The 26,316-nt window shown below is 42.7% G+C and overlaps 1 protein-coding gene and 1 pseudogene across 4 annotated transcripts in view; both read left to right on the forward strand.

The window, feature by feature from the left end:
- The window catches only part of LOC113026169 (scavenger receptor cysteine-rich type 1 protein M130-like), a 58,621-nt gene extending 36,497 nt beyond the window's left edge, over window positions 1-22,124 (forward strand). For all 3 annotated transcript variants that reach the window (XM_080303658.1, XM_080303659.1, XM_026174642.2), the window contains 7 exons: window positions 4,312-4,617; window positions 4,695-4,994; window positions 14,970-15,275; window positions 15,363-15,653; window positions 18,547-18,873; window positions 21,055-21,143; window positions 21,230-22,124. In XM_080303658.1, coding sequence (XP_080159784.1) covers window positions 4,312-4,617; window positions 4,695-4,994; window positions 14,970-15,275; window positions 15,363-15,653; window positions 18,547-18,873; window positions 21,055-21,143; window positions 21,230-21,373 — 1,763 coding nt within the window. In that variant the 3' untranslated portion in view covers window positions 21,374-22,124. The remainder of the gene's footprint in view (window positions 1-4,311; window positions 4,618-4,694; window positions 4,995-14,969; window positions 15,276-15,362; window positions 15,654-18,546; window positions 18,874-21,054; window positions 21,144-21,229) is intronic.
- On the forward strand, window positions 21,668-24,753 carry LOC113026177 (E3 ubiquitin-protein ligase TRIM21-like; annotated as a pseudogene). The gene is made up of 3 exons (XR_013909994.1): window positions 21,668-21,805; window positions 21,999-22,044; window positions 22,595-24,753. The product of XR_013909994.1 is annotated as an E3 ubiquitin-protein ligase TRIM21-like (transcript).
- Window positions 24,754-26,316: the final 1,563 nt, after the last annotated feature.

The raw sequence follows: 26,316 nt of genomic DNA on the forward strand, positions 1-26,316 counted from the left end.
ACTGCAGAATATTTTTAAGGCAGTTATATGCTATAAAAAGCCAAAAAATGATAGACTCCAAGCTAAAGCCCAGGGGGGAATTAATTTAAAAGTGTATACAAATTGAAGAAAGTGGCTTGACCAGTTTCCCTGGCTAAGATACAGTAAATCTGACAATAAGATGCACTGCATTTACTGTTGTGAGTGTGGAAAGATCATGGCCGGCAATACTGCATTTGTGACTGCCGCTAATATGTTTCGAACTGAAACACACAATTAAAACACACATTATATGCCGCGATAAAGGTCCCCTGTGCTGTGGCAAAAAGTTAGTCTAAAGCCCTGCCTTCACGATAGCCAACTATGGGAACAACACTCTCCAGGAGTTAGGCGTATGGATATATAAGTCTTCAATAAAGGGAAGATTGCATGAAATTAAATCCAGAGGGTTAACTGCAATGTGCAAGCCACTAATATGCCTCAAGAATAGAAAAACATGGAAAAACATACTTTTAACAGATAAAACCAAGATCAACCTCTATCAGAATGACAGCGAGAAAAAAGAAGGGAGAAGGCATGGAACATGATCCAAAGCATACTACATCATCTGTAAAACACAGCAAAGGCAGTGTGATGGCTCGGGCATCCATAGCTGCCAGTGGCAGTGGAACACTAGTGTTTATTGATGATGTGGCACAGGACAGAAGCTTCATAATGTGACACACATTTTAAATGGGAGACAGGTCTGGACTGCAGTCAGGCCACTCTAGTACCTGCACTCTTTTGCTACAAAGCCACACTGTTGTAACACATGCAGAACGTGGCTTCACATTGTCCTGCTGAAATAAGAAGGCAGGTCCGTGAAAAATATATTGCTTGGATGGCAGCATATGTTGCTCCCAAACCTGTATGTACCTTACAGCAGCGGTCCCCAACCCCCGGGCCTCAGACCGGTACCGGTCCGTGAGTCGTTTGGTACCGGGCCGCGAGAGTGAGGCTCAGGTGTGAAATGTATAGTTTTCAGGGTTTTTATCGGTTTTGAGCGTTGTTTTGTTATCGTTTTTATCGTTTACTCGGTTTTCCTTGATCTTTTCACGTGTGTTATGAATAAATTTTCTTTTTTTCGGCACCGGTACTAGTTTTATTTTGTTGTATTTATCCGCGACACCTTAAAGGCCAGTCCATGAAAATATTGTCGGGCATAAACCGGTCCGTGGTGCAAAAAAGGTTGGGGACTGCTGCCTTACAGCATTAATGGTGCCTTCACAGATGTGCAAGTTACCCATGCCATGGGCACTAACACACCCCCAATACCATCTCAGATGCTGGCTTTTAAACTTGCGTTGATAACAATTCGGGTGACCCATTTACTCTTTGGTTCAGAGGCCACGACATCTATCAGTTCCAAAAACAATTGGAAATGTGGACTTGTCAGACCACAGCACACATTTATATTGCATCAGTCCATCTCGGATGGGTTCAGGCCCAGAGAAGCTGGCAGTGTTTCTGGGTGTTGTTGATATATGGCTTTTGCTTTGCATGGTAGAGTTTTAACTTGCACTTGCACTGTAGATGTAGCGATGAACTAGGTTAACTGACAATGGTTTTCTGAAGTATTCCTTAGCCCATGTGGTAATATCCTTTACAGAGTGATGTCGGTTTTTAATGCACCTAAGGGATCAAAGGTCACGGGCATCCAGTGTTGGTATTCGGCTTTGCATCTTGCGTGCAGAGATTTCTTCACATTCTCTGGATCTTTTGATTATATTATGGACAGTTGATCATGAAATCCCTAGATTCTTTGCAATTGTTCGTTGAGAAACATTGTTCTTAAACTGCTGAATTTGTCCAATCAGTTGTTCACAAAATGGTGAACCTCACCCCATACTTGCTTGTGAACATCTCAGACTATTGGGGATGCTCCTTTTATACCATGACAATTAAGCTGTTCACCTGTGGAATGTTTAAAACAGGTGTTTTTTGAACATTCCTCAACTTTCTCAGTCTTTTGCTGCCCCTGTCCCAGCTTTTTTGGAACAGGTTGCAGGCATCAAATTCAAAATAACACAAAACAATAATAAAGTTTGTTAGTTTGAAGACAGATATCTTGTCTTTCTAGTGTATTCAATTGAATATACGTTGGAAAGGACCACTGTATTCTGTTTTTATTTACATTTTTTTTTTTTGCCTGTCCCGTTTGGTTCTTTTGCCATCAGAATTATTGTCTAAAGGCGAGGAAAGATACCCAACAGATTTACTTTACCAAATTGACCATCCCAGCCTTGCCGTAATGGTCTATTTGATTCACCTTTTATTGTTTATTTTATTTATTTATTTTATTTTCAGACAGACTTGAATGAGGAAAAGAAAAGGGAGTAAGGAAGCGGGGGGGGGGGGGGGGACAGCGGAGAAAAGGGACAGGGATAAAGGGCAAAAAAACAAAAACCAACTTAGTAAGCAGACACAAAAAAATGCATATATCAATCACCTGGATCACCTGTTGAAAAAGAAAAAAGAAAACAAGCAGAATGAAACAAGAGCAATACAATAAACAACATCACAATGATATATGGGAATATAATAGTAAATACTAAATATTAAACATTACTGTGCAGCACGTAAGATCGACAGCGCACAGTGTGCTTTGAGGTAGGAGCCAAAAAGGGTGTCGTTTGTGGGTGTGATCACCCGTGTGTACACCTGTGAGCATGGACGCGCTTGTTTTTAAAAGGTTCCTTCATGTAATGATCTGCTAGAGGGTGTGGGGAGCCACAGCCCCGTCCTCCAGGGCATGAAGCAGGTATGGAGGAGATCAAAACTCCAGACATCCAGAGGCCCCCAGAACACAAGAGACCAAGGAAGACCAACAGAGGGGCAGCCGCGCCACTGTCCCAGAAAGAGCTGAGGAGAGTCCCAGATGAGGGCTCACCCAGCAGCCGCGGAGCAGAAGCCAGGGGGGGTTGCAGTGACGTACCCGTGAGCTCCGCCGGCAGCCAGCTGCGCCAGAATGACCGAGCCCCAGGCCGAGAGGCCAAGGGCACCCCACCCCCAAAGTGGCCCGAGGAAGCCCCAGGCTCCAGGCCCCGATAAGCAGCCACCAAGGAGTGAGCCGGTGTGTACCTGGGCACCCACCCCCGGACACAAAGAACCACCAACGTACCGATGTCTGAGGGAGTCCGCCACTGGCAGGGGAAGTGGTGGGGGGAGATAGGCCTCCATCCCTTAAAGGGCCTGAGATGTCCCCAGAGAGGTGGCGTCTGATACCCAACCTGACATATAGACACAGACATACAGGCACACACAGACACAAACATCCATTCCCACCCTCATGCTCTCATATGCAATTACTCAACACTCACCCAACGTGGAGACAGACATAAAGAGACGCTGTACACACGATCACACTCCCCAAGCGCACTCTAAGAACCGGGTCTAGGTACCTTTGCCCCTGGAGGGGGGAACTGCACCCAGACCCAGGTGGTGTTACCCTTTTTCCCTGCGGTGGGAAGAAGCAGACCGCCCCGACTCCGCAGGCCCCACACTCCAGTCGGACGGCCAACTCCTCCTCCCGGCCCCCCCGCTCCAGCAGGTCACAGAGAACGGGGGTGTGAGAAGACTCCAAAACCTCCCTCCGCCCGCTCATATGTAGTGTTGATGCATTTATTTACATTTTACACAATGTCCCAACTTCATTGGGAATTGGGGTTGCACTTGACTTCCAGGTATAAACCCTCAAATGCAGACCTTAAAGCAGATAACTCATAAGCTGGAGAGGAAATTGTGTATTACAAATTTAGAAGACCATCAATTAGCCTGGAGAAATAGTTTGCTGCTTTATTAAAAAAGAAAAAAAGCTCTGTGTATCTTGCTGCTTTCTATCTGACCGTGTCTTTTGGGGTACTGGTTTCACAGAACAAATGTTGAGGGAAGATGAAAACAGGAAGGAGATTTGTGAATAAAACCATCAAATGAGCGCTTAAATAGATGGATAATACACTATCATCATCAAAAGGAAAATAAAGAAACGTAAAATATAATATGTCAACAAATTTGTCTCTCTGGCCATGTCATGTCCCTCCATCAGCTGCACCGATTTTACTGGTTCCACAAGAAAAAGGGACAATACTACACATCCACAAAGGGAACCAGTAGGCTGGGGCTGCAACTACAGCTTTTTTTTTATTATGAAATCTAACTGTGATGCTAACATGTTTCCAGTGTCATCTTGGAGTTGTGCTGAGGTTGAATCAGTGAATAGTTGTTTGCTGCCATCTTTTTCTTGTGTGTCTGCTGTCTCTGATCTCTCTGTTTGATCTTCTCTGATGTCTCCAGACTCTGTCAGGCTGCTGAATGGTTCCAGTCTGTGTTCAGGCAGACTGGAGGTGAAGTCTAACCAGAGCTGGTCCTCAGTGTGTGAAGCTGACTTTGACCAGAAGGATGCAGAGGTGGTCTGCAGGGAGTTTGGCTGTGGGCCTCCTTTGGTCCTCCAGGGGGAGCTCTATGGAGAAGTGGAGGCTTCAGTGTCGAGCAAAGAGTTCCAGTGTGGAGGCCATGAGTCTGCTCTCCTGGACTGTAGAAGCTCAGGCTCAGCTAGAAACAGCTGCTCACCTGGCAAAGCTGTTGGACTCACCTGCTCAGGTAGAAGAGGAGCTGCAGCTTTGATCTGGTCAAACTCACTTTATTTGGTTATTGATGACTCTCTGCTTTCTGTTCAGAGTCTGATGATGTCAGGCTGGTAGGAGGACCCAGTCGCTGTGCAGGTACACTGGAGTTAAAACATCTTAGAGAATGGAGACCAATGGGGTACTCTGATGATTCCTGGACCCTGAAGGCAGCAGCTGTTGTGTGTGAACAACTGGACTGTGGCTCAGCTGTTTCTATGGAAGCGACACAGTCCTCATACAAATTTGTGTGGTTGATCAGGTCTTCCTGTATTGTGTCCAAAACTCCTCTGTCCAATAGGGATTGTGCAATATCAGATCAGCTTGACTACATCCTGAAACTCACCTGCTCAGGTAATTATGTTGAAGATATTATCCATGACTGTGTGCTCTCTTTGTTGTAGACTTTCACTTTCTGTTCCTTTAAAAATGCACATTGGTGTTCTGGTATATCTTATCTGACTATCCAGAGTTGAGAGTTTTTAGGACATCTTGAAGTAATAAATCATCTGCATAGCAGTGAAAATGTACGCTATGCCTTCTGATGATACTGCCTAAGGGAAGCATGTATAATGTAAACAGAATTGGTCCTAGCACTGAACTCCACTGGAACTCCATAATTAAACTTAGTGTATGAAGAGAACTCTCCATCTAATTCAATTCAATTCAATTCAATTTTATTTATATAGCACCAAATCACAACAAAAGTCCCCTCAAAGCGCTTCATAGGTACAGAGAAAAACCCAACAATCATATGACCCCCTATGAGCAAGCACTTTGGCGACAGTGGGAAGGAAAAACTCCCTTTTAACAGGAAGAAACCTCCGGCAGAACCAGGCTCAGGGAGGGGCGGCCATCTGTCGCCACTAGTTAGGTTGAGAGAAGAAAGACAGGATAAAGACATGCTGTGGAAGAGAGACAGAGGTTAAGAACAGATATGATTCAATGCAGAGAGGTCTATTAACACATACTGAGTGAGAAAGGTGACTGGAAAGGAAAAACTCAATGCATCATGGGAATCCCCGGCAGCCTACGTCTATTGCAGCATAACTAAGGGAGGATTCAGGGTCACCTGGTCCAGCCCTAACTATATGCTTTAGCAAAAAGGAAAGTTTTAAGCCTAATCTTGAAAGTAGAGATAGTGTCTGTCTCCCGAATCCAAACTGGAAGCTGGTTCCACAGAAGAGGGGCCTGAAAACTGAAGGCTCTCCCTCCCAGTCTACTTTTAAATACTCTAGGAACAACAAGTAAGCCTGCAGTGTGAGAGCAAAGTGCTCTAATAGGGTGGTATGGTACTACAAGGTCATTAAGATAAGATGGGGCCTGATTATTTAAGACCTTGTATGTGAGGAGCAGGATTTTGAATTCAATTCTGGATTTAACAGGAAGCCAATGAAGGGAAGCCAAAACAGGAGAAATATGCTCTCTCTTTCTAGTCTCTGTCAGGACTCTTGCTGCAGCATTTTGGATTAACTGAAGGCTTTTCAGCGAGTTTTTAGGACATCCTGATAATAAAGAATTACAGTAGTCCAGCCTGGAAGTAATAAATGCATGGTCTAGTTTTTCAGCGTCACTAAGAGACAGGATATTTCTAGAGATGTTGCGGAAATGGAAGAAAGCAGTCTTACATATTTGTTTAATATGTGCATTGAAGGACATATCCTGGTCAAAAATGACTCCTAGGTTCCTCACAGCGTTACTGGAGGCCAAGGTAATGCCATCCAGAGGAAGAATCTGGTTAGATACCATATTTCTATGGCCAAGTACAATAACCTCAGTTTTATCTGAATTAAGAAGCAGAAAGTTAGCGGCCATCCAGGTCTTTATGTCTTTAAGACATTCCTGCAGTTTAACTAATTGGTGTGTTATCTGGCTTCATGGACAGATAGAGCTGGGTGTCATCTGCATAGCAGTGAAAAATTATGCTAAGTCTTCTAATGATGCTGCCTAAGGGAAGCATGTATAATGTAAATAGAATTGGTCCTAGCACCGAACCCTGTGGAACACCATAACTGACCTTAGTGTGTGAAGAGGACTCTGCATTTACATGCACAAATTGGAGTCTATTAGATAGATATGATACAAACCACTGCAGTGCAGTACCTGTAATACCTACAGCATGTTCTAATCGCTCTAATAGGATATTATGATCGACAGTATCGAACACTGCACTGAGGTCTAGCAGGACAAGCACAGAGATGAGTCCACTGTCAGAGGCCATAAGAAGATCATTTGTAACCTTCACTAAAGCTGTTTCTGTGCTGTGATGAGCTCTGAAACCTGACTGAAACTCTTCAAATAAACCATTTCTCTGCAGATGATCTGTTAGCTGTTTGACAACTACTCTTTCAAGGATTTTTGATATGAAAGGAAGGTTGGAGATTGGCCTATAATTAGCTAAGACTGCTGGGTCTAGAGATGGCTTTTTGAGTAAAGGTTTGACTACAGCTAGCTTGAAGGCCTGTGGTACATAGCCGATCATTAGAGATAGGTTGATCATATTTAAGATTGAAGCATTAATTAATGGCAGGACTTCTTTGAGCAGTTTTGTAGGGATGGGGTCTAAAAGACACGTTGATGGTTTGGAGGAAGTAATTATTGAAGTTAACTCAGAAAGATCAATTGGAGAAAAAGAGTCTAACTTAACATCAATGGTACTAAGAGTAGCTGTAGATAATATTACATCTGTTGGATGATTATTGGTAATTTTTTTCTCTAATGATAAAATTTTTATTTGTGAAGAAGTTCATGAAGTCATTACTAATTAGTGTTAAAGGGATGGTTGGCTCAACAGTGCTCTGACTTTTTGTCAGCCTGGCTACAGTGCTGAAGACAAACCTGGGGTTGTTCTCATTTTCTTCAATCAGTGACAAATAGTAAGATGTTCTGGCTTTGCGGAGGGCTTTCTTATAAAGCAGCAAACTATTTCTCCAGGCTAAATGATGATCCTCTAAATTTGTGACACGCCATTTCCTCTCCAGCTTACGAGTCATCTGCTTTAGGCTACGTGTTTGAGAATTATACCACGGAGTCAGGTACTTCTGATTAGAGACCTTAGTAGGGATGGGTACCGATATCCGGTGCCATTATGGCACCGGTTCTGACATAAACGGTAGTAACCAGACCGAAAAGCAGCGCACATTTCGGTGCTTTTTTTTCCTGAGATGTCACACACTTTGAATTCTAGCCAATCATTTTACCTTTGCGAGCGTAGTAGGCGGGTCCAGGTACGTACGTTCTTTTAGAGCAGAGCTACAGATTAAAAATGCCCAAGGCGAAGCGGTCAAAGTCTGGCTGTACTTCACAGCAAAAGATACAAACTCAGCAGCCTGCAACAAGTGCTTTAAGGTGATACTGTGCAAAGGAGGTAACACCTCGAATCTGATGAAACACCTGGCGACGCATAGCGTTTTTTTAAAAGCCGAGAAATGTGCCGTATTTGATAGCTTGCTGCGAGACCTCACACCGAGCACATCTACTGCGGGTGTGGTGCCTGTTATCGGACCCAGAGTTAGCAACATCCCCCAAGGAACCAAAGAGGAGAGTCCTGGCCCCTAGCCCTGCCAGTGTAGCAGAAATGATGACGGATGATGATGGCAGCAGCAGCCGTTCTTCTCTGCGTGAGTAGCTTAATGTTGTTCGTGTGTAATTTACGTTGAGTAGGCTAACCACGTTATTACATTAATGCATATAAGGTGAACTAGCAAACATCATCATAGCTACATGCGGCTGTCTTCTTGTTTGATGGCAGATACTCCCTTCACCCTGGCCAAAAAGGCTAAAATGGCCAAAGAAAAAGTGAAAAACAGTTAAACATGAGAGGTTTTTGGACAAAGTTGGTATTTTTCCATTGTTTAAGCACTGCTTCCAGCCAAGAGTGATACCATATATGCCCTATAGCTGCAGAAAAGGCTAACATTGTTATCTTTTTACAAAAAACAGCTAAACATGAGAGGTTTTTGGACAAAGTTTTTGTTCTTGATTCTTTAAGCACCGTTTAAGCACCGGCACCGTTTCAAAAGTACCGGTTTGGTACTGGTATCGGATAAAACCTAAACGATACCCATCCCTAGACCTTAGTTTTCACAGGAGCTACAGTATCCAGAGTCGTACGCAGTGAGGAGGTAAAATTATTAACAAGATAATCGACCTCTGTTGGGGTAGCGTTCAGATAGCTGCTCTGCTCTGTGTTGGTACAGGTCATTGAAGATGATAACAGTGGGTGGATTATATTCTTAAACTTAGTTACAGCGCTTTCAGAAAGACATCTACTGTGATGAAGTCTACTCTCCACTGCTGTGTAATCAATTACTGTAAATGTAAATGTTATCAGGAAATGATCAGACAGGAGAGGGTTTTCAGGAAACACTGTTAAATGTTCAGCTTCTATGCCATATGATAGAACAAGATCTAGAGTGTGATTAAAGTGGTGGGTGGGTTCTTTTACATTTTGAGAGAAGCCAATTGAGTCTAATAACAGATTAAATGCCATGTTGAGGCTGTCATTTTTAGCGTCTACATGGATGTTAAAATCACCCACAATAATTATTTTATCTGAGCTGAGAACTAAATCAGATAAAAAGTCTGAGAAATCAGACAGAAACTTCGTGTAAGGCCAAGGTGGACGATATATGATAACAAGTAAGACTGGTTTATGAGTTTTACAGCTGGGGTGGACAAGGCTAAGCATCAGGCTTTCGTTAATTAATAGGCTGGTGTGAAAAATTGCTGCCACTGTGCTTTGAGATTTCTGATAGTTAGAATGACTCGGGGGTGTTGATTCGTTTAAACTAACATAATCATCCGGCTGCAACCAGGTTTCTGTAAGGCAGAGTAAATCGATTTGATGATCAATTATTAAGTCATGTACTATCTACATTAACAAACTGGAGTCTATTAGATAGACATGATACAAATCACTGGAGTGCAGTGCCTGTAATACCAACAGCATGCTCTAATCACTCTAATAGAATATTATGGTTGAGTGGCGGCGTTGCACCTCCGGCGGCATGCCCCGGATCCGGCGGCAGTGTCACAGGTCCGGTGGCCTACCACGGTTCCAGGGGTAGCGGCGTAGCAGCACGGGCAGCCTGCCTCTGGTCCGGTGGCAGCCTTGCAGCTCTGGCGGCCGCCCACGATGGCAAAACTTCCTTGCTGACACCAGGAACTTGCGCGCCCTACGCAGGTCCCGCTGGCATGCTCATCTCGTGCTCGAGCAGAGTGGGTCCCTCCGGCGCGCTGACCTACTGCTTGGGCAGAGTGGGTCCCCGGGCATGCTGATCTCCTGCTCGGGCGCTGCAGCTGCAGGTGGTAGAGCCGATGGTGATGGTGGTGTGGCGGCTGCAGGTGCTAGATTGGGTGGATTTGCAGCACCAACAGGTAGGTGAAGTGATGTAGGTGAAGTAGGCTTATGAAGCAGCGGCTGGGGCTGTGCAGAGCAGTCAGTCCATTCCAGCCCTGGTAGCGTTCCGCAATCCTCTGCTGGCAGACTAAACTCCCCCGAGTGTTCAGCAGAGGATAGAGACGGCCGAGTTGCCGGCTGAGCTACAGCGAACTGAGCTACAGGCCGGGGCAGCAGCATTAGCTGTCTCACAGTTCAGTGACAAAACCGATGTCCTTTTTACTCACCACAGCTGGCTGTTGGAAAGACTGGGAATCCGGCTGCGTTGAGGAGCCTGTTCTGAGAAACCATCCTACTCTAAACTTTAAACCATAACCTTAACAAGTATTCCGGATGGGTGAGAGAAAAAGAAGTCAATTTGGCGTTGGTTTTGTGCGAATGCGCCACGTCTGCGCAGAAACATTGGCTAGGATGTTTTTTCAGGTAGGATGGATTCCCAGAACACCGGCAGTGCAAGCGTTGCTCCCCCGACTAGCCTGATGAGCTGTAGGGCTGTATCCCAATTCAGGGTCTGCAGCCTTTAAGTACGCAGCCTTAACAGTCCACAAGGGCCGCGTACTCAAACACCGCTAAGGCCAGAAGTGCGAGGGTTGTAGGATTGTGAAATGGGACGGTCTAGCCTCCGTCGCGCTGCCCAGGTTGCCTAGCAACCATGATACTAACAGCTGGAAATTTTTCATACAGCTTTGTTTGACAGAAATGAAGGAGAAAATCTTTTGTTCATTTGTTTGTTTGTTTTTACATGAGCTCTGATAGATTTTTTTGAGTATCTGAGGCTGAGACCACAGGACTGTAAAAACATAATTGTTGGGCTTCATTTCTGTACTGAACAGTCATTTAAGATTAGCTAGTTAATAACAATTAGCTAATGTTGTTCATGAGACTAAAGTCATCTGTCACGGTCTGGCTGGGGCAGACCGTATGTGTTGCAGAGGAGGACTCAAACGCAGACCAAAACATGGTGTGGATTAACAAAACAAGCCATTTATTGAGGCTAGCAACGAGGGTACAAAATAATAGGGCATCGATGAAAACTAAAACAATAACCTAAACTGGGTGAACTAATAACAAAACATGAAAAACCTTAACCACAGTGAACTGACAGAGATACCTGGAGATGAGACATGGATGAGCAGACGACCTGACAAAGAATGACTGAAAGCACACACACTAAATAGACACAGGAGGATAATGAGGAAAGTGGCAACACATGGAGAAACAGCTGACACATGAACATAACGACGTCACGGTGGGAGAGTAAAACTGAACATGATGAACACAGAAACACCAGACCTCTTCACAATAAAACAGGAAACATAATGAGACGTAGACATGACAACCCGAACTTGACAACGTAAGACACAGACATGAAACACATGAAGAGCAGGGGAGACTTAACATAGTTGGAAACACGAGGGGGAAATAATAAGAACTAGAAACACCTAGGCATGATAACAAATGAACTTAGGAAACCTGAAGGGCTTACATAAACTAATACTCAAAACGCTGGGTCAACAGACCCAGGATCATGACATCATCTCACTTTGGTAATGTAAATATAATATGGCCAATTTCAAAGTTATTATATAAATATATAAATTCCCTCTTTCTTTCCCCCAGTCAAGTCTGTCCCGTATTCAGCAAGTGAAAATAAAATAAACAATAAAAGGTGAATCAAATGGATGGTAGGGCTGGGATGGTCAATTTGGTAAAGTAAATCCGTTGGGCATCTTTCTCCACCTATAGACAATAATTCTGATGGCAAAGGAGCCAAACGGGACAGGCAAAAAAAAGGAAAAAAAAAGTTATTATATAAATTATTATTAGTTATTACAACAGTGAGCTTGAACTCTGTGTCAAATACTGAGCTTCAGTAAAGATTCAAGTTGCATTTATTTATATTTCCTATCACCTTAAATCTTCACTCAAAGAGAAGTGTCTGTTACAGTGTATATATAGATGTATTATATATCAGAGACAAATATTTTTCTTTTAATATTCCTTTATTGGGTGAGAAAATCAGACCATGTCATAACTGCTTTAAGTCATACAGAATAGATATCAGAGCCTTAAACAGGCTGACTTCTGCTAAATGGGTCAAACTGGGCAGAAAGTGTCCAAACACATAACATCCTTATAGAATATTATGTAACACTATAGATCAACTTACCTCAGAATATATAAAGCATATAAACAATTACAGCAATATGATGCAACAAACACAGCAGTGCAACTGATCCAAAATACTCAAAGCTTCATAGAACTGAAACAAACATTTATTTTTAGCTCCATTCTGCTGCTGATACATACTTTAGGTTTCTGAACATTAAACTTGTTGCTGCCTTTCATAGTGTGTAACTTGAAGGCCCTGAGTACTTTCTCCCACACTGAAAACACTGGAATGATAAAATTATTTGAATATTACCTAATAAGACTGATTCAGGACAGACAATTAGTTATTTTAAACTTTTCCAGCAGTCCTTCACAAACAGGGAACAGTCTGTCTATTCTCTCCATCTGTCAGCTGCTGCTGGCTCTTCCTCCTCCTCTTCCTCACACACTGCTGAGTTTGTCCTGGTGGATCATCAGGGGTGCAAAGCCTCACAGATGATGTGCAGCAGTGGGTCCCTCAGTCTGTCCTCACTCTGGACACTTGCAGTTGTCACACATGGAAATCAAATGTGTGATAAGCTGCAGGATTCAAACACAAGTGTGACTTATAAACACATGTTCATACTTTTATTCCACAATCAGAGAGAAAGAAAAAGAGAGAGAGTGCAGGACAGACAGACAGGTGACAGTCTCAGGTGTACACACTGCTACAAACAGGAGGATTTAGTGTTTGTGTTATTACGAGTGCTAAACAAGAAGAGTTCCCAGATGGTGCAGTGGACACATGTGTGACTCCTGTGATTAAAGCATCTTTCTTTCAGCTTAACGAGTGAACCGTCAGCTCGTTTAAACACACGTTAAAATCCGTTTGGCTCGACACCACCGAACAGAGGCAGCAATATAACATAGCTAACATTAACAGTGCAGTGAATCCTGCTTGTGCCGTGATATTCAGGACTGCAAACCGAGCAGCATCACTGACTTTTAGCTTGTTGTGTTTGTGGATATATGACTGACTTTAATTATCCATGAAATCATCAGATTCTCTGTAAGATTAAGGCCAACTATTGAACGGCGTATATTTTAAAGGCTTTAAAACCAAGTTAACACAGAAAGTACAAACATCACTAATGTCACATAACTTTGCCGACATGTGGCCAACAGTAATGTTTTAATGTTCTTCGTTATTTAACATTCGCACATAAATAAGTGACACAATATTCGGTACTTAATTTTGAAAGTTTACTCTTCGGCCGCTCCGTTTCAGCTGTCTGCCGTTTTTTCCGCAAAATTATCCACACCCACTGCCGCGCTATGAAGTCCAGGATATGTTGGGCCATGAAGTGGCCTAAATATATCAACAAATACTTTTGAAAAATATATTAAAAGCTTTCAGGCGACGTTGGATGGCTGGTGTTTATCCTTTGATACACAAGATGCAAGGCGTGCCATCATTAACTATTAAAAAGGTTTGGTGATGAAATATCTGGTTTGAAATACAGAATGGGAGGAAAGGAAAGCATTCGTCTCTATAAGCTTGGTCTAGTAATCGAGAATTAATTTTTCAGAGTTGGGGAAAGGCTTAATTAATTAGCTTGATGATATGAAACATCCAGTGATTCCTCATGTCTCTACTTTCATTCTACGTCACATTCATAAGTAATTAGGATACTGTGGGAGCACAAAGAGTGGATGATAAATGATTACAAACCCTTTTGTGTGAGGTAGAAGGTAGAAAACTGTGTACTGTAGCATTGTTGCAGGAATGACAGTGGTGGTCAAAGAACAAGAAAAGTTTTGATGTTCAAGATATTGTCATCGTGGCAGACTCCACTACTCCTTGTGGATCCTGGTTGGTAGTGTGGGTGGGAGTGGCACTTTTTTTGGCACTTAAAAAAATAGAATTGAATAAAAATGGAAGATAGAAGGAGTTGGAACAGTACGAGTCCCATCACCCCCTGGCTCTATTCTAGCTGTGCACTGCCTACTCAGAAGATGAGAGATTCAGACCGTCTCTTTTTGGGTACTGGGTTCATAGAACAATATTCAAGGCAAGACAAAGATAGGAAGGAGAATTGGGAATAAAACCATCAAATGAGCATTTACACAGACAATACAACATCACCACCAAAAGGAAAATAAAGAAACATAAAATATAATATGTCAACAAATTTGTCTCTCTGGCCATGTTATGTCCCTGCATCAGCTGCACCAATTTTACTGGTTCCACAAGAAAAAGGGACAATACTACACATCCACAAAGGGAACCAGTAGGCTGGGCCTGCAACTACAGCTGTTTTATTATGAAATCTAACTGTTATGCTAACATGTCTCCAGTGTGTGCTGTTATAAAGATGTGTTCTGTTGTTAATGGGGGTGACCGTGGTTCAGGGGGTTGGGAAGCTTCTCTTGTAACCGGAAGGTTGTCGGTTTGATCCCCAGCTCTGTCTGTAGGCTACTGGTTGTTGTGTCCTTGGGCAAGACACTTCACCCTACTGCCTACTGGTTTTGGCTGATGGCGCGATATGGCAGCCTCGCTTCTGTCAGTCTGCTCCAGGGCACCTGTGACTACAACTGTAGCTTGCCTTCACCAGTGTGTGAATGTGAGAGTGAATGAATAATGGAATTGTAAAGTGCTTTGGGTGTCTAGAAAAGTGCTATATAAATGCAATCCATTATTATTATTATTATCCTTAATGATGAAGTCATGTTGAGTTGTGCTGAGGTTGAGTCAGTGAATAGTTGTTTGCTGCCATCTTTTTCTTGTGTGTCTGCTGTCTCTGATCTCTCTGTTTGATCTTCTCTGATTTCTCCAGACTCTGTCAGGCTGCTGAATGGTTCCAGTCTGTGTTCAGGCAGACTGGAGGTGAAGTATAACCAGAGCTGGTCCTCAGTGTGTGAAGATGACTTTGACCAGCAGGATGCAGAGGTGGTCTGTAGGCAGCTCGGCTGTGGGCCTCCTTCGGTCCTCCAGGGGGCGCTCTATGAAGAAGTGGAGGCTTCAGTGTGGAGCAAAGAGTTCCAGTGTGGAGGCCATGAGTCTGCTCTCCTGGACTGTAGAAGCTCAGGCTCAGCTAGAAACAGCTGCTCACCTGGCAAAGCTGTTGGACTCACCTGCTCAGGTAGAAGAGGAGCTGCAGCTTTGATCTGGTCAAACTCACTTTATTCTTTTACTGATGACTCTCTGCTCCTCTCTGCTTTCTCTTCAGATAATGATGTCAGGCTGGTAGGAGGACCCAGTCGCTGTGCAGGTACACTGGAGTTAAAACATCTGGCAGGATGGAGACCATTGTGTGGCTCTCATGATTCCTGGACCCTGAAAGAAGCAGCTGTTTTCTGTGAACATCTGGACTGTGGCTCAGCTGTTTCTATAGAAAAGCGACGCTCCTCACGCACATCTGCATGGTTGATTACACCTGAGTGTGTTCTATCCACATCTCCTTTGAGGGGTTGTGCAACGACAGATTCTTCTTACCAAATCCTGAAACTAACCTGTTCAGGTAATCATACTGATGATATCATCCATGACTTCATATATGACAGAGATTTATGAAGCTGTGAAAGATAGCAGCAAGATTAGCAACAGACTGTCTCCAGCAGTCACAACATGGCAGAACTTAAGAAATCCTCTAAACCAATGTCCAACCAGCCTGAAGGACTCCTTCAGCCTAACAGCTTTCAAAGTTCATAGACAAGTACAGACACAAAGGCTGTAGGATAATTAAACTAGTTAACAGGTTGTTTGGGAACAGGGAACAGGACAGGAGGGAGGAGAACCTGAACTGACAGCAGGAACTAAAACATACCTTGGTCCTGTTGTAGCTCTATGTGATACTGGACCACACTGATCACACCTGTTCTGGTTCGCACCAATTGCACATGCTCACTTGAGTTGTATCTTTTTTGTGTGGGTGCATCACGAGAGTGCCATGCTTTCATATGTTAGCTCAATCAAATGCTAGTCTAGTATAAAGAAAAGATCTTTCTGTTATTGATGTGCAGAACCGGCACTCCAGTACAGCACATCTGGATCAGCTCTTTCTGTTTAAAAAGTCCTAACCTCTGTTTTTAATAAGTAAGTAGTACAGAGCTTTGATGGAGTTATACCATTGTCAGAATCCTTTAGCACAGGCGGGGGGTGTGGTAGCAACCCTCAACTCCAGCTTAGTATTCAATCAAAGACCCAGACAGAGTTTTAATTCATTTGAATGCCTTATGCGTACCAAGAAATGACTTAATACATTTCTTTTCAAGTAAAAATGTAACCATTAGAGAAAATGACCCAGCTGTCTTAGCTAATTATCAATCAATCAATCAATCCATTTATTTATAAGCAAAGTTAGACCTGGTAGTAGCAACCTTATCAACAAAAAACTGTAAAAAGCTTCCACAGGTGGCTGAAGTAACCTTCACACTGGACACAGGGCCTGTAACAATTATTAGAGATGATGTCTGATACTTAATACTTCGTTTTTGTAGTTTTGATCTTTTTGCCATTTTCCTTCCACTTTTCTGGAGGTCCTTCTGAGAGTGATATTGCTTAACCGGGGATTTGTTTTAGGTCTAATGTACTTAGATTTAAAAGGAGGAACAGCATCAAGAACATGCTGAACAAAGTGAGCAGATGATCAGCGCTGAGCTTAAGGGAGTAATTGTCCAAGGGAAGTGCACCAATATTCTGATAAACAGCAGAAAAACATCCAGCAGTAGCAGGAGGGATGATGCAGAATTTGCACGCAGGTAAAAGAGGTTTAACTCGGGGACATGGTGCAGAAATTTGGATTATAACAGGCATCTGACCAGAAAAGTTGAGCTTGCAAATGTCAATATCGCGGAGCTGCAGACCACAGGATAAAACTAAATCCAAAGTATGTCTATGGTCATGGGTGGGATCCCTGACTGATTGAACAACATTACAAGAGTCAATAAGATAAGGGAAATCTTTCACAAGACATTTTTGGTAGCAGCAAACGTGAATATAAAAAACCCCAGGAATTAGAATGCTGTCAAATCTTGGTAAGATCCCAGATAAAAAGACAGAAAGGTCTTGAAATGAAATCCTTGTTAAACTTGGAATGGTGATAAACAAGTGCACCCAGCACAGGAGAATAGAGTTCCATCAGAAATAATTGGAGTTCAAAGCTGCCCCAAATGTCAGAGGTGAGAGACCGGCAATCAAAACAGTTTTTAGAAACAGATGCAAGATCTCTGCAGAAATCTCAGTTAGCTATTAAAAGAAATGCATTCCATTCTCTTATCCTTGTCAGGGCTGCAAGGGGGCTTTAGTCTATCTCAGCTGTCTTTTTGCAATAGGCAGGGTACACCCTGGACAGGTCGCCAGTCTATTGCAGGGCTAACACAAAGAGACAAGCAACCATTCACACTCACACCTATGGGCAATTTAGAGTTACCAATCAAGCTAACCCCACTGACTCCATGTCTTTGGACTGTGAGAGGTAGCCAGAGTACCTGAAGGGAACCCACGCACAAATGGGCAGAGCAGGCAGACAGACAAAAAGACCGAGGTCCGATGGCAGAATTTAACTCAGGGACTTCTTGCTGTGAGGCAACAGTGCTAACTACTGTGCCACCATGTTGCTGTCATTTTACCATTCCTTTAAATTTAAGTTTTATTTATACAACAACAAATCACAACAGCAGCCACTTCAAGGTGCGTCGTTTTGGAAGGTAGACCCTACAGTAACACATACAGAAAGAAACCCAACAATCATATGACCCCCTATGAGCAAGCGCTTTGATTACAGTGGGAAGGAAAAACTACCCTTTTAACAGGAAGAAACCTCCAGCAGAGCCAGGCTCAGGGAGGGGCGGCCATCTGTCGCCACTGGTTAGGGTGAGAGAAGAAAGACAGGACAAAAGACATGCTGTGAAAGAGAGCAATAGATTAATAATAAGTAGTATTTTATCAGAAATACAAACAAGGAAACCCAGCCTGTAACAGTTCAAAGACGATTCTCTAAACCATTACTGTGAATTCCTTCTGTCTGTACAAGAACATAAAACTTGTTTATATCAGCCTAACAGTGTAAATTAATTACACTGGTGTACAATTCAACCATCAGAAACTACAGTCGTGTTCAAAATCCACTCATCATGGTGTGAGTGTCAGGATCATTTGGAGCTTTCAATCAGTTATTCGAGCTGTTCTGTTTCCAGGGTGGAGTGTTTGCACAGCATATATCTTTAATGACTTTAAAAATAAGAAGTGGACACACAAATTTGGATTTATTTTGGATTGTAGCATTAACAAGCTTGTGGTATTTCACCATTTTAAATATTGCTAACACCAAAATGCTCCACCATTCCACCTCTCATGAATGAATCAAGCCTCTCTCTTTCACCTCAGATTCAGAAGATTTTCTGTGTTTACAGACTTCCTGGTTCAGCCAGTCATCTCTGTGTCCTCCATGAACGGGGTTTCCAAAGCCCAGCAACAGGAGCTTCGGGTATCAAGGGGCTCTAACTTCACCATCAGCTGCTCCATCCAGCCACAGTACCCAGGAGGCTTCTTCCAGCTCACCTTCACCTCCTCCAACACAGCATACAACTACACCCAACCAGCTGTCAATCACTCTGCTTATTTCCTGTTTCCTGCTGCAAAGCTCGCCCACCAAGGAAACTACAGCTGTGTTTATCACGTCTATGCTATCGCTCATAACTTCTCCTCTGAGAGCCGCCTGCTGTCTGTCACTGTGTCAGGTAAGCTGAAGCAGAGACTCTCAGATGTTTACAGCTTTGAAAGCTGAATGAGTTGATGACCCAAAGAACCAGGTCACCTGGCTTCCTGAAGGATATGTTACATTCCAGTTGAAGTCGGAAGCTGGAATTTCTGAGTTTGCTGTCAGAGTTTTTGATGATACTGTTTATGACCTGAATCCACATTAGCCAGATAAAATCGATGTTTCAGTGACATCTGTCGGTTTGAATTCTTTTTAAGCCCGTAGAAACTGTGGTTTGTTATATGCTAATTATTTTTCCAACTAAATGTTTTTATTTCAGCAGAATATAATTAAATCCAAGAATGTAATGTGGTAATTTATTACCACATAATAAAGTTATTACCACTCAAGTTATTACCAAGTTATTACTACTCAATTACTAGTGGTAGCTTCTGTTTAATAATGAGGAACCAGAGCTGCAAAATCTAAGGAGCTTGGAAATAAAAGCGTCTGGACTTTTTTAAGTTTCCTGAAGATGTTTTACATCTCGTCTGAGAAGCTTATTGAGTTCTAAGTTTAAATGGTGGAGAGTCACATGGGGCTTAAATCTGTGACACATAATAATCACATATATGTTATTAATAAAAAAAAAACAGGCAGTTCAGCATTTTGCAGCTCTGTAATAAGCTCTGCTTATTACACAGAAATTACCAGCCTCTCCAAAAAGTTGATTCTGTTCATCTGGACGTAGTGTTTTGTGGGAGAAACGTTTCGTCAAGTGACTTCTTCAGTCTCAGCTGACTGCAGGTTTCCCCAATCTTATAAACAGCACATTTGCATAATGACTGAAACCAGCCCACTGAAGGAACAGTGGGCTGGGAGGAGAGTTCCTTAATCTTAATTATGCAAATTCTCATGACCATTGATCAACAACCACTGACCAAAGACCACTGATCAATGGCCATGAGTACCATTCACAGAGAGTTGGGGAATGGCTGCAATCACAGCATTGTAAGATGGCGAAAGATGTACCCTTGGGCCCCCTCCTTGATTCAGAGATGGTCTTTCCCATTTCACGTGAATGGCCTCCTCGACTCTGCGCTCAAACCAGCATTCCTCCCTGTCCAAGATGTGTACATCCTCATAATTGAAAGAGTATCCACTGGCCTGTAGGTGTGAATAGACTGCAGAGTCCTGGCCTGACGAGGTGGCTCTTCTGTGTTGTGCCATCCGCTTCGCCAGAGGTTGTTTGGTTTCCCCGATGTTCATGGCAATCCTCCTGGAACTTAGCAGCGTGCACTATGTTACTCTGTTTGGGGGACCCGATCCTTGGGGTGGACCAGTTTTTGGTGCAGCATGTTTTGGGGTTTAAAAGCCACAGAGACCCGGTGTTTAGAAAACATGTGTCTCAACTGTTCCGATACTCCTGACACATATGGGATCACTACAGGTTTTCACTTGGGCAGCAGTTGTCCTTCTCTCCTGGATCGGCTGGAGCTTTCTTTAGGTGCCTTTCCAGCTTTGACAAAAGTCCAGCTAGGATAACCACATTTACTAAGGGGCCTTCTTGATGTGCCGTTCTTCTGCCTCCCTGGTCGCTGTGTCAGTGGGGATGGTGTTCGCTCTGTGTTGTAGCGTCCTGATGACACCCAGTTTGTGCTCCAGTGGATGATGAGAGTCAAACCTTAGATACTGATTCGTATGTGTAGGTTTACGGTACACGTCAGCTTTTAGATGTCCCTCATTACTGATGGAAATCTCACAGTCTAAGAAGGCTAACCTGCCACTTTCATATCCTCTATGGTGAATTTGATTTGTCGGTCCACCGAGTTAATGTGATCAGTGAATTGTGGTATGTCCTGAGATTTGATTTACACCCAGGTGTCATCCACATATCTGAACCAATGGCTTGGTGGTGTTCCAGGGTAGGATAGCAAAGCCCTCTTTTCCACTTCTTCCATGTACAAACTGAACTGAAGTAACTAAAGAAGTCACTTGGATGAGTGACGAAACGTTTCTCCCATAAAACGCTACGTCCAGATGAACAGAATCAACTTTTTGGAGATTTACTTTCCTGGATGATTGAGAATGCATCAAGAAGAAACTACCAGCATTAATTGAATGGTAATAACTTAGAAATTACCACAGTATTACGTTCTTGTTTCTCCCTTTTTATCCTACTATTTTCACTTTAATACAAAGATGAATGTGTTTTTATCAGCTCCAACAGATTTCACAGTTCTCATCACAATGCTCATCCTACCGCTGACTCTGCTGCTGGTGATCACTGCCCTTTATTTCTACTGTCAGGTACTGAATACGTGTTTGTATCTGAGAATGAAGCCCTCTGCCTGTGATGCTGTCACTCTGATCTCTCTGTTGTCATCTGTCTCCAGGCCAGCAGGGGGCAGAAATCCAGCAGACAGAAGAACACTGAGCTGCTTGACTCTAATCAGGGTGTTTGTGCAGGTGAAGGAGGGACGGCTGCAAATAAAGGAGTTCAGCAGGACCTCCAAAGAGCTCATCCTACAGCCACATGAATTAATCAGCTGATGTGAGCGACCATCAGCTCAGTTTTCTGCTGAAGACTTAAATCTGTAAACACACCTCACTAACAAATATCTTCATTAATTATTCTGAAATGTGTAGAGATAGATCACCCACCAGGGAAGGCGGTGAGGCAACATTTTAAAAATGCAGTGTAACACTGGAATGTGGATCATTTACACTGCAGTCAAACAGGCCTCAACATCAGCTTATGACTTCTTGGTAACCACTGGTCACTATGGAAGAATGTGGATTGCTTCACTGGCAGTCTTCTGGTGAAATTGGTGCTGCACTGAAAAGCTCCCTCGCTTTGGTGTCTGCAGGCTGACGAGCTCGCTGCAGTTTGCATAGAAAACACAGACTTGTCTGCAAAAGTTTGCCAACTGCTCACAGACTACGTTCAATATCCTTTTACTTCCATTTATGTAAGAAAGACATTTTTAGTATTTAGAAGAAGTAGTTGCTGTGATGTTTCATGCTGTGTTTTCTTTTTAATTACTCCTTTCTTGACTCTTCTGGCTTTTATTATCCACTCTTCCTGTTTGCATCAGCCAGTAAAGGCTCACATTCACTTCATTCTGTAGTGTCATGTGTTTGCATTTGATCCTTGGCCAACAGGATACTGCTCCCTTCATCCAACACTAACTTCACAGAAGAACACAAGGTTATTGTCTGCTTCCTTTATCCTTAATAAAATGTTCTGAGTCATTTTCAAAATAAATATGTGCTTTAATTGGAAAAACATTTATTTTTTGTAAAGTGGTATGTTATAAAAGTATGTCACGCATCAAATAAACTAATGGATGTATACTCTGAATATAACACAGAGAAGGAAAAGTTTATAGTTTGTAACACTCTAAACAAATATTTAATTAAGAAGGATAAGTTAAACTTTTGTAGATTTTGCTATTAAATTGTTGGGACCAGAAAGTACATTACACATTATTCAAGAACCATCAGAGGTTGATAATATGCCAGTCACCTCAGGTGACTACATGGAGTCATTTTGGAGATTTACACACTTTTTATATTCACCTGCAGTTTTGGTCATTGCTCATCACTCTGCTTTTTACAGGAATATAAATCCTATCACAGTAGATAGATAGTAACTCTAACTGCTGACAGACACATGTAAAGAGTACAAACCTGACACTTTTTTCTTTTCTTTTTTTTGTGAATTAAAAAAAAAGTGTTTCTTTTTTTTTCTCCGTCAGAGTGCAGACATGTCTGCTGCCAGCAGTCTGCGATCTGAAGATCAGTTTCTGTGCTCCGTCTGTCTGGATGTGTTCACTGATCCAGTCAGTATACCATGTGGACACAACTTCTGCAAAAACTGCATCACTGAGTACTGGGACATAAATAAGAGGTGTCAGTGTCCCATGTGTAATGAAACTTTCAACACTAGACCTCATCTGAGGGTCAACACCTTCATCTCTGAGGTGGTCGCTCAGTTCAAATGTGAAGTTCAGCAGAAGGCCAGCTACAGCAGCTCAGAGCAACAAGCTGCCAAACCAGGAGAAGTTCCCTGACATCTGCACTGGAACCAGACTGAAGGCCCTGAAGTCCTGCCTGGTGTGTCAGGAGTCCTACTGTCAGACTCACCTGGAGCCTCATCTGACAAAGAAAGGTCTGAAAAGACATCAGCTGATTGATGCTGTGGAGAACCTGGAGGGCAGAATGTGTAAGAAGCACGATAAACCTCTGGAGCTGTTCTGTAAGACTGACCAGACATGTGTCTGTGCACGCTGCTCTATTTCAGACCACAAGAACCACGAGTTTGTTCCTCTGAAGGACGAATATGAAGGAAAGAAGGCAGAGCTGGAGAAGACAGAGGCTGAAATTCAGCAGATGATCCAGAAGAGACGACTGAAGATTCAGCAGATCAAAGAGTCAGTGAAGATGAGTAAAGGTGATGCAGACAGACAGAAAGCAGAAGGTGTTCAGGTCTTCACTGCTCTAAAGAAGTCTGTCGATAGAGGCCTGAAGGAGCTCATAAAGGAGATCGAAGACAAACAGGAAACAAAAGAGAAACACGCTGAAGGTCTGATCAAAGATCTGGAACAGGAAATCTCTGAGCTGAAGAAGAGAAGATCTGAGGTGGAGCAGCTCTCACGCTCTGAAGACCACCTCCACCTACTCCAGCTTCTTGTCCCTGAAAGCTGCTCCACCCACCAAGGACTGGAGAGGAGTGAGCGTCCGTCCACCATCATACGAGGGGACTGTGGTGAGAGCTGTGGCTCAGCTGGAGGAGACGCTCAGGAAACTCATGAAGAAGAAGCTGTTTGAGGCTGAGCTGAAGAGGGTCCAGCAGTATGCAGTGGACGTGACTCTGGATCCGGATACAGCAAATTCTAAACTCATCCTGTCTGATGATGAAAAACAAGTGCACTGTGGTGATGTGAGGAAGAAACTTCCTGACAACCCAGAGAGATTTTCTCCATGCCCTAATGTTTTAGGAAAGCAGAGTTTCTCTTCAGGCAGATTTTACTTTGAGGTTCAGGTTAAAGGAAAGACTGCCTGGACTTTAGGAGTGGCCAGAGAGTCGATCAACAGGAAGGGAAAAATCCCACTGTGTCCTCAGGATGGTTTCTGGACTGTGTGGCTGAGAAATGGAAATGAATACAGAGCTCTTGCTGGTCCTCCAGTCCCCCTCTGTCTTCAGTCTGGTCCTGAGATGATAGGGGTGTTTGTGGATTATGAGGAGGGTCTGGTCTCCTTTTATGATGTAGGTGCTGCAGGTCTTATCCACTCCTTTACTGGCTGCTCCTTCATTCACAAACTCCACCCATTCTCTGCACCTCTGATCATCTGTCCTGTCAATCAAACTGAGTCGATCAACGACTGATTTTATTTGATGAACTGATTGATTTTTATTGAAGGGAACAAATGAACATATTCAGAGTAAATACTCTACATTCTCCATGTTTTCTATAGAATCTGATTATCGGGAACTCTCATTCACACTTTGATTTTATTCTCATGGTTTTAAAGGTATAATTGAGACTCGAGCTGCCAGACAGGAGGAAAAGAGGACCCGAAAGGAGGTTCATGGATGTAATGAAGCCGAGCGTTGGTGTGTCAGTTAAAAGTCTGTCAATCTGATTCTAACTGGCTTCTGTTGCGCTTCACTTGCTTTCTCTCCATGTAACACCACTTAAACGTAGATGACCACAGTCGCAGCGTCCACTCAGTTATACGGAGATGGCGCCCTGTAGTGGTCACGGCAGAGTTCATCGGCACAAAATGAGACGTTTGAGTTTTGCTCAGTGTTCATTTTTATCAGGTTTTGAGTTTTTGGAGACTTGAAAGAAAATACTTTAGGTGAACTTGTGTTTTTTATTTGTGCTCTGATGAATAAAAACATTAACATTAATAGACTTTCTTCTATTTGATCTTTTTTTAATGCTGCCATTTAAATTTTCTACGTGCACACCTTTATAAGAGGGAAAAGTAGCAGGCCGCATGAGAAACCACCTGCATGTTCTCTTAACCTAGCGTAAGTTCAGCAAATTAGCATATTACAATAAAGTGCTGCACTCAACAGAAAAACAGTTTAGACTAAAAACATCCAACAATATTATAAAAATATAACCAACTGGGTTTGAACCTTTTTTTAGCACCTTTACTGCATGCAACTGTTCTGTAAACTGGAGCAGAAACAGAAACTCACCTCTGCCCAGCGAGGCCTCGGCTGACTGAGGAGAGTAGGAAGTGACACACATGGGAAGTCAAAGGTCACACAAACAAAAGTTCACAAAAATACAAATACACAAAATAAACATATAAATATTCATGAAAAATAATGATAAAATCTTTCTAATGCACCTGTTACACGAGCAAAGAAATCAAGGAAATGAGATGAGGAGAGATGATCCAAAAGCAGAAGGGGACTCTCATCTACATGGATGTAAAAATTACCACCAATAATTATTTAATCTTAGCTGAGCACTAACTCAGATAAAAGTCTGAGATATCTGACAGAATACATGTTTGCACTAAATAATCGTGCAAACAAACATCTTCCTTCTATATGTTAAAGTGAAGTGAGAGTGAACATCTGGCGACAGATGGCCGCCCCTCCCTGAGCACTAGTTCTGCTGAAGGTTCTTCCTGTTAAAACTGAGTTTTTCCTTTCCACTGTGACCAAGTGTTTGTTAACAGGCATCATCTGATTCTTTGGGTTTCTTTGTATTACTGTAGAGTCCTCATCTTACAGTATAAATCAGAATCAGAAAGAGTTTTATTGCCAAATGTTGAGCAGATTTACAACATTAGGAAATTGCTGCTGTACTTTGTGCAAGACATACGATAAGACAAACACTTAAAGATAAAAAGAGCTAAGCAGATTGATACATACATGAGTGCAGGTGATGATCAGTGCAAGAATGGAACAGGTGCATAGACCACAATACAGGGTCATGTGTCTGAATCAGAGTAAGTGGTGGGAGTTTATCCACCGCAGATGTGACAGTAGTTAAGAAGCGCTTCTCTGGTGTAAGAATATCCAGAAAAGTGTCCAGAAACACAAATTATGCAAAAAAAACAAGACGGAAAATACGCCTGCCAGGGCATCCATTCGCTGCGCCATCTTGGAAAAGGAAGCACATTGAGGAGACTGTTGTGATTTGGCACAATAAAAATTACAGGGCATTGAAACACTTCTTTCACTCCCTGACATGCAAATCAGTTTATACATTTTATGTAATGTGATTTTTCCTTTTTTTTTTTTTTTTAATTTTGGTTGATATTCTGTTGCTCTCCATTAAAATGAAAACTACCATAACAATTAGAGACTGTTTATTTTTTTGTGAAGGAGAACACTAACGATTCAACAGAGAATAAATAATTATTCCCTTAAAAGGGGTAGAGGTTGAACTAATTCCATTCAGAGGGGAAATGTGAAAAAAAACAGGTCAGTTAATTGGCCTTAAGGTCT

This window comes from Astatotilapia calliptera, chromosome 7, assembly GCF_964374335.1.
Source record: "Astatotilapia calliptera chromosome 7, fAstCal68.1, whole genome shotgun sequence".
In the NCBI taxonomy this organism is placed as follows: domain Eukaryota; kingdom Metazoa; phylum Chordata; class Actinopteri; order Cichliformes; family Cichlidae; genus Astatotilapia; species Astatotilapia calliptera.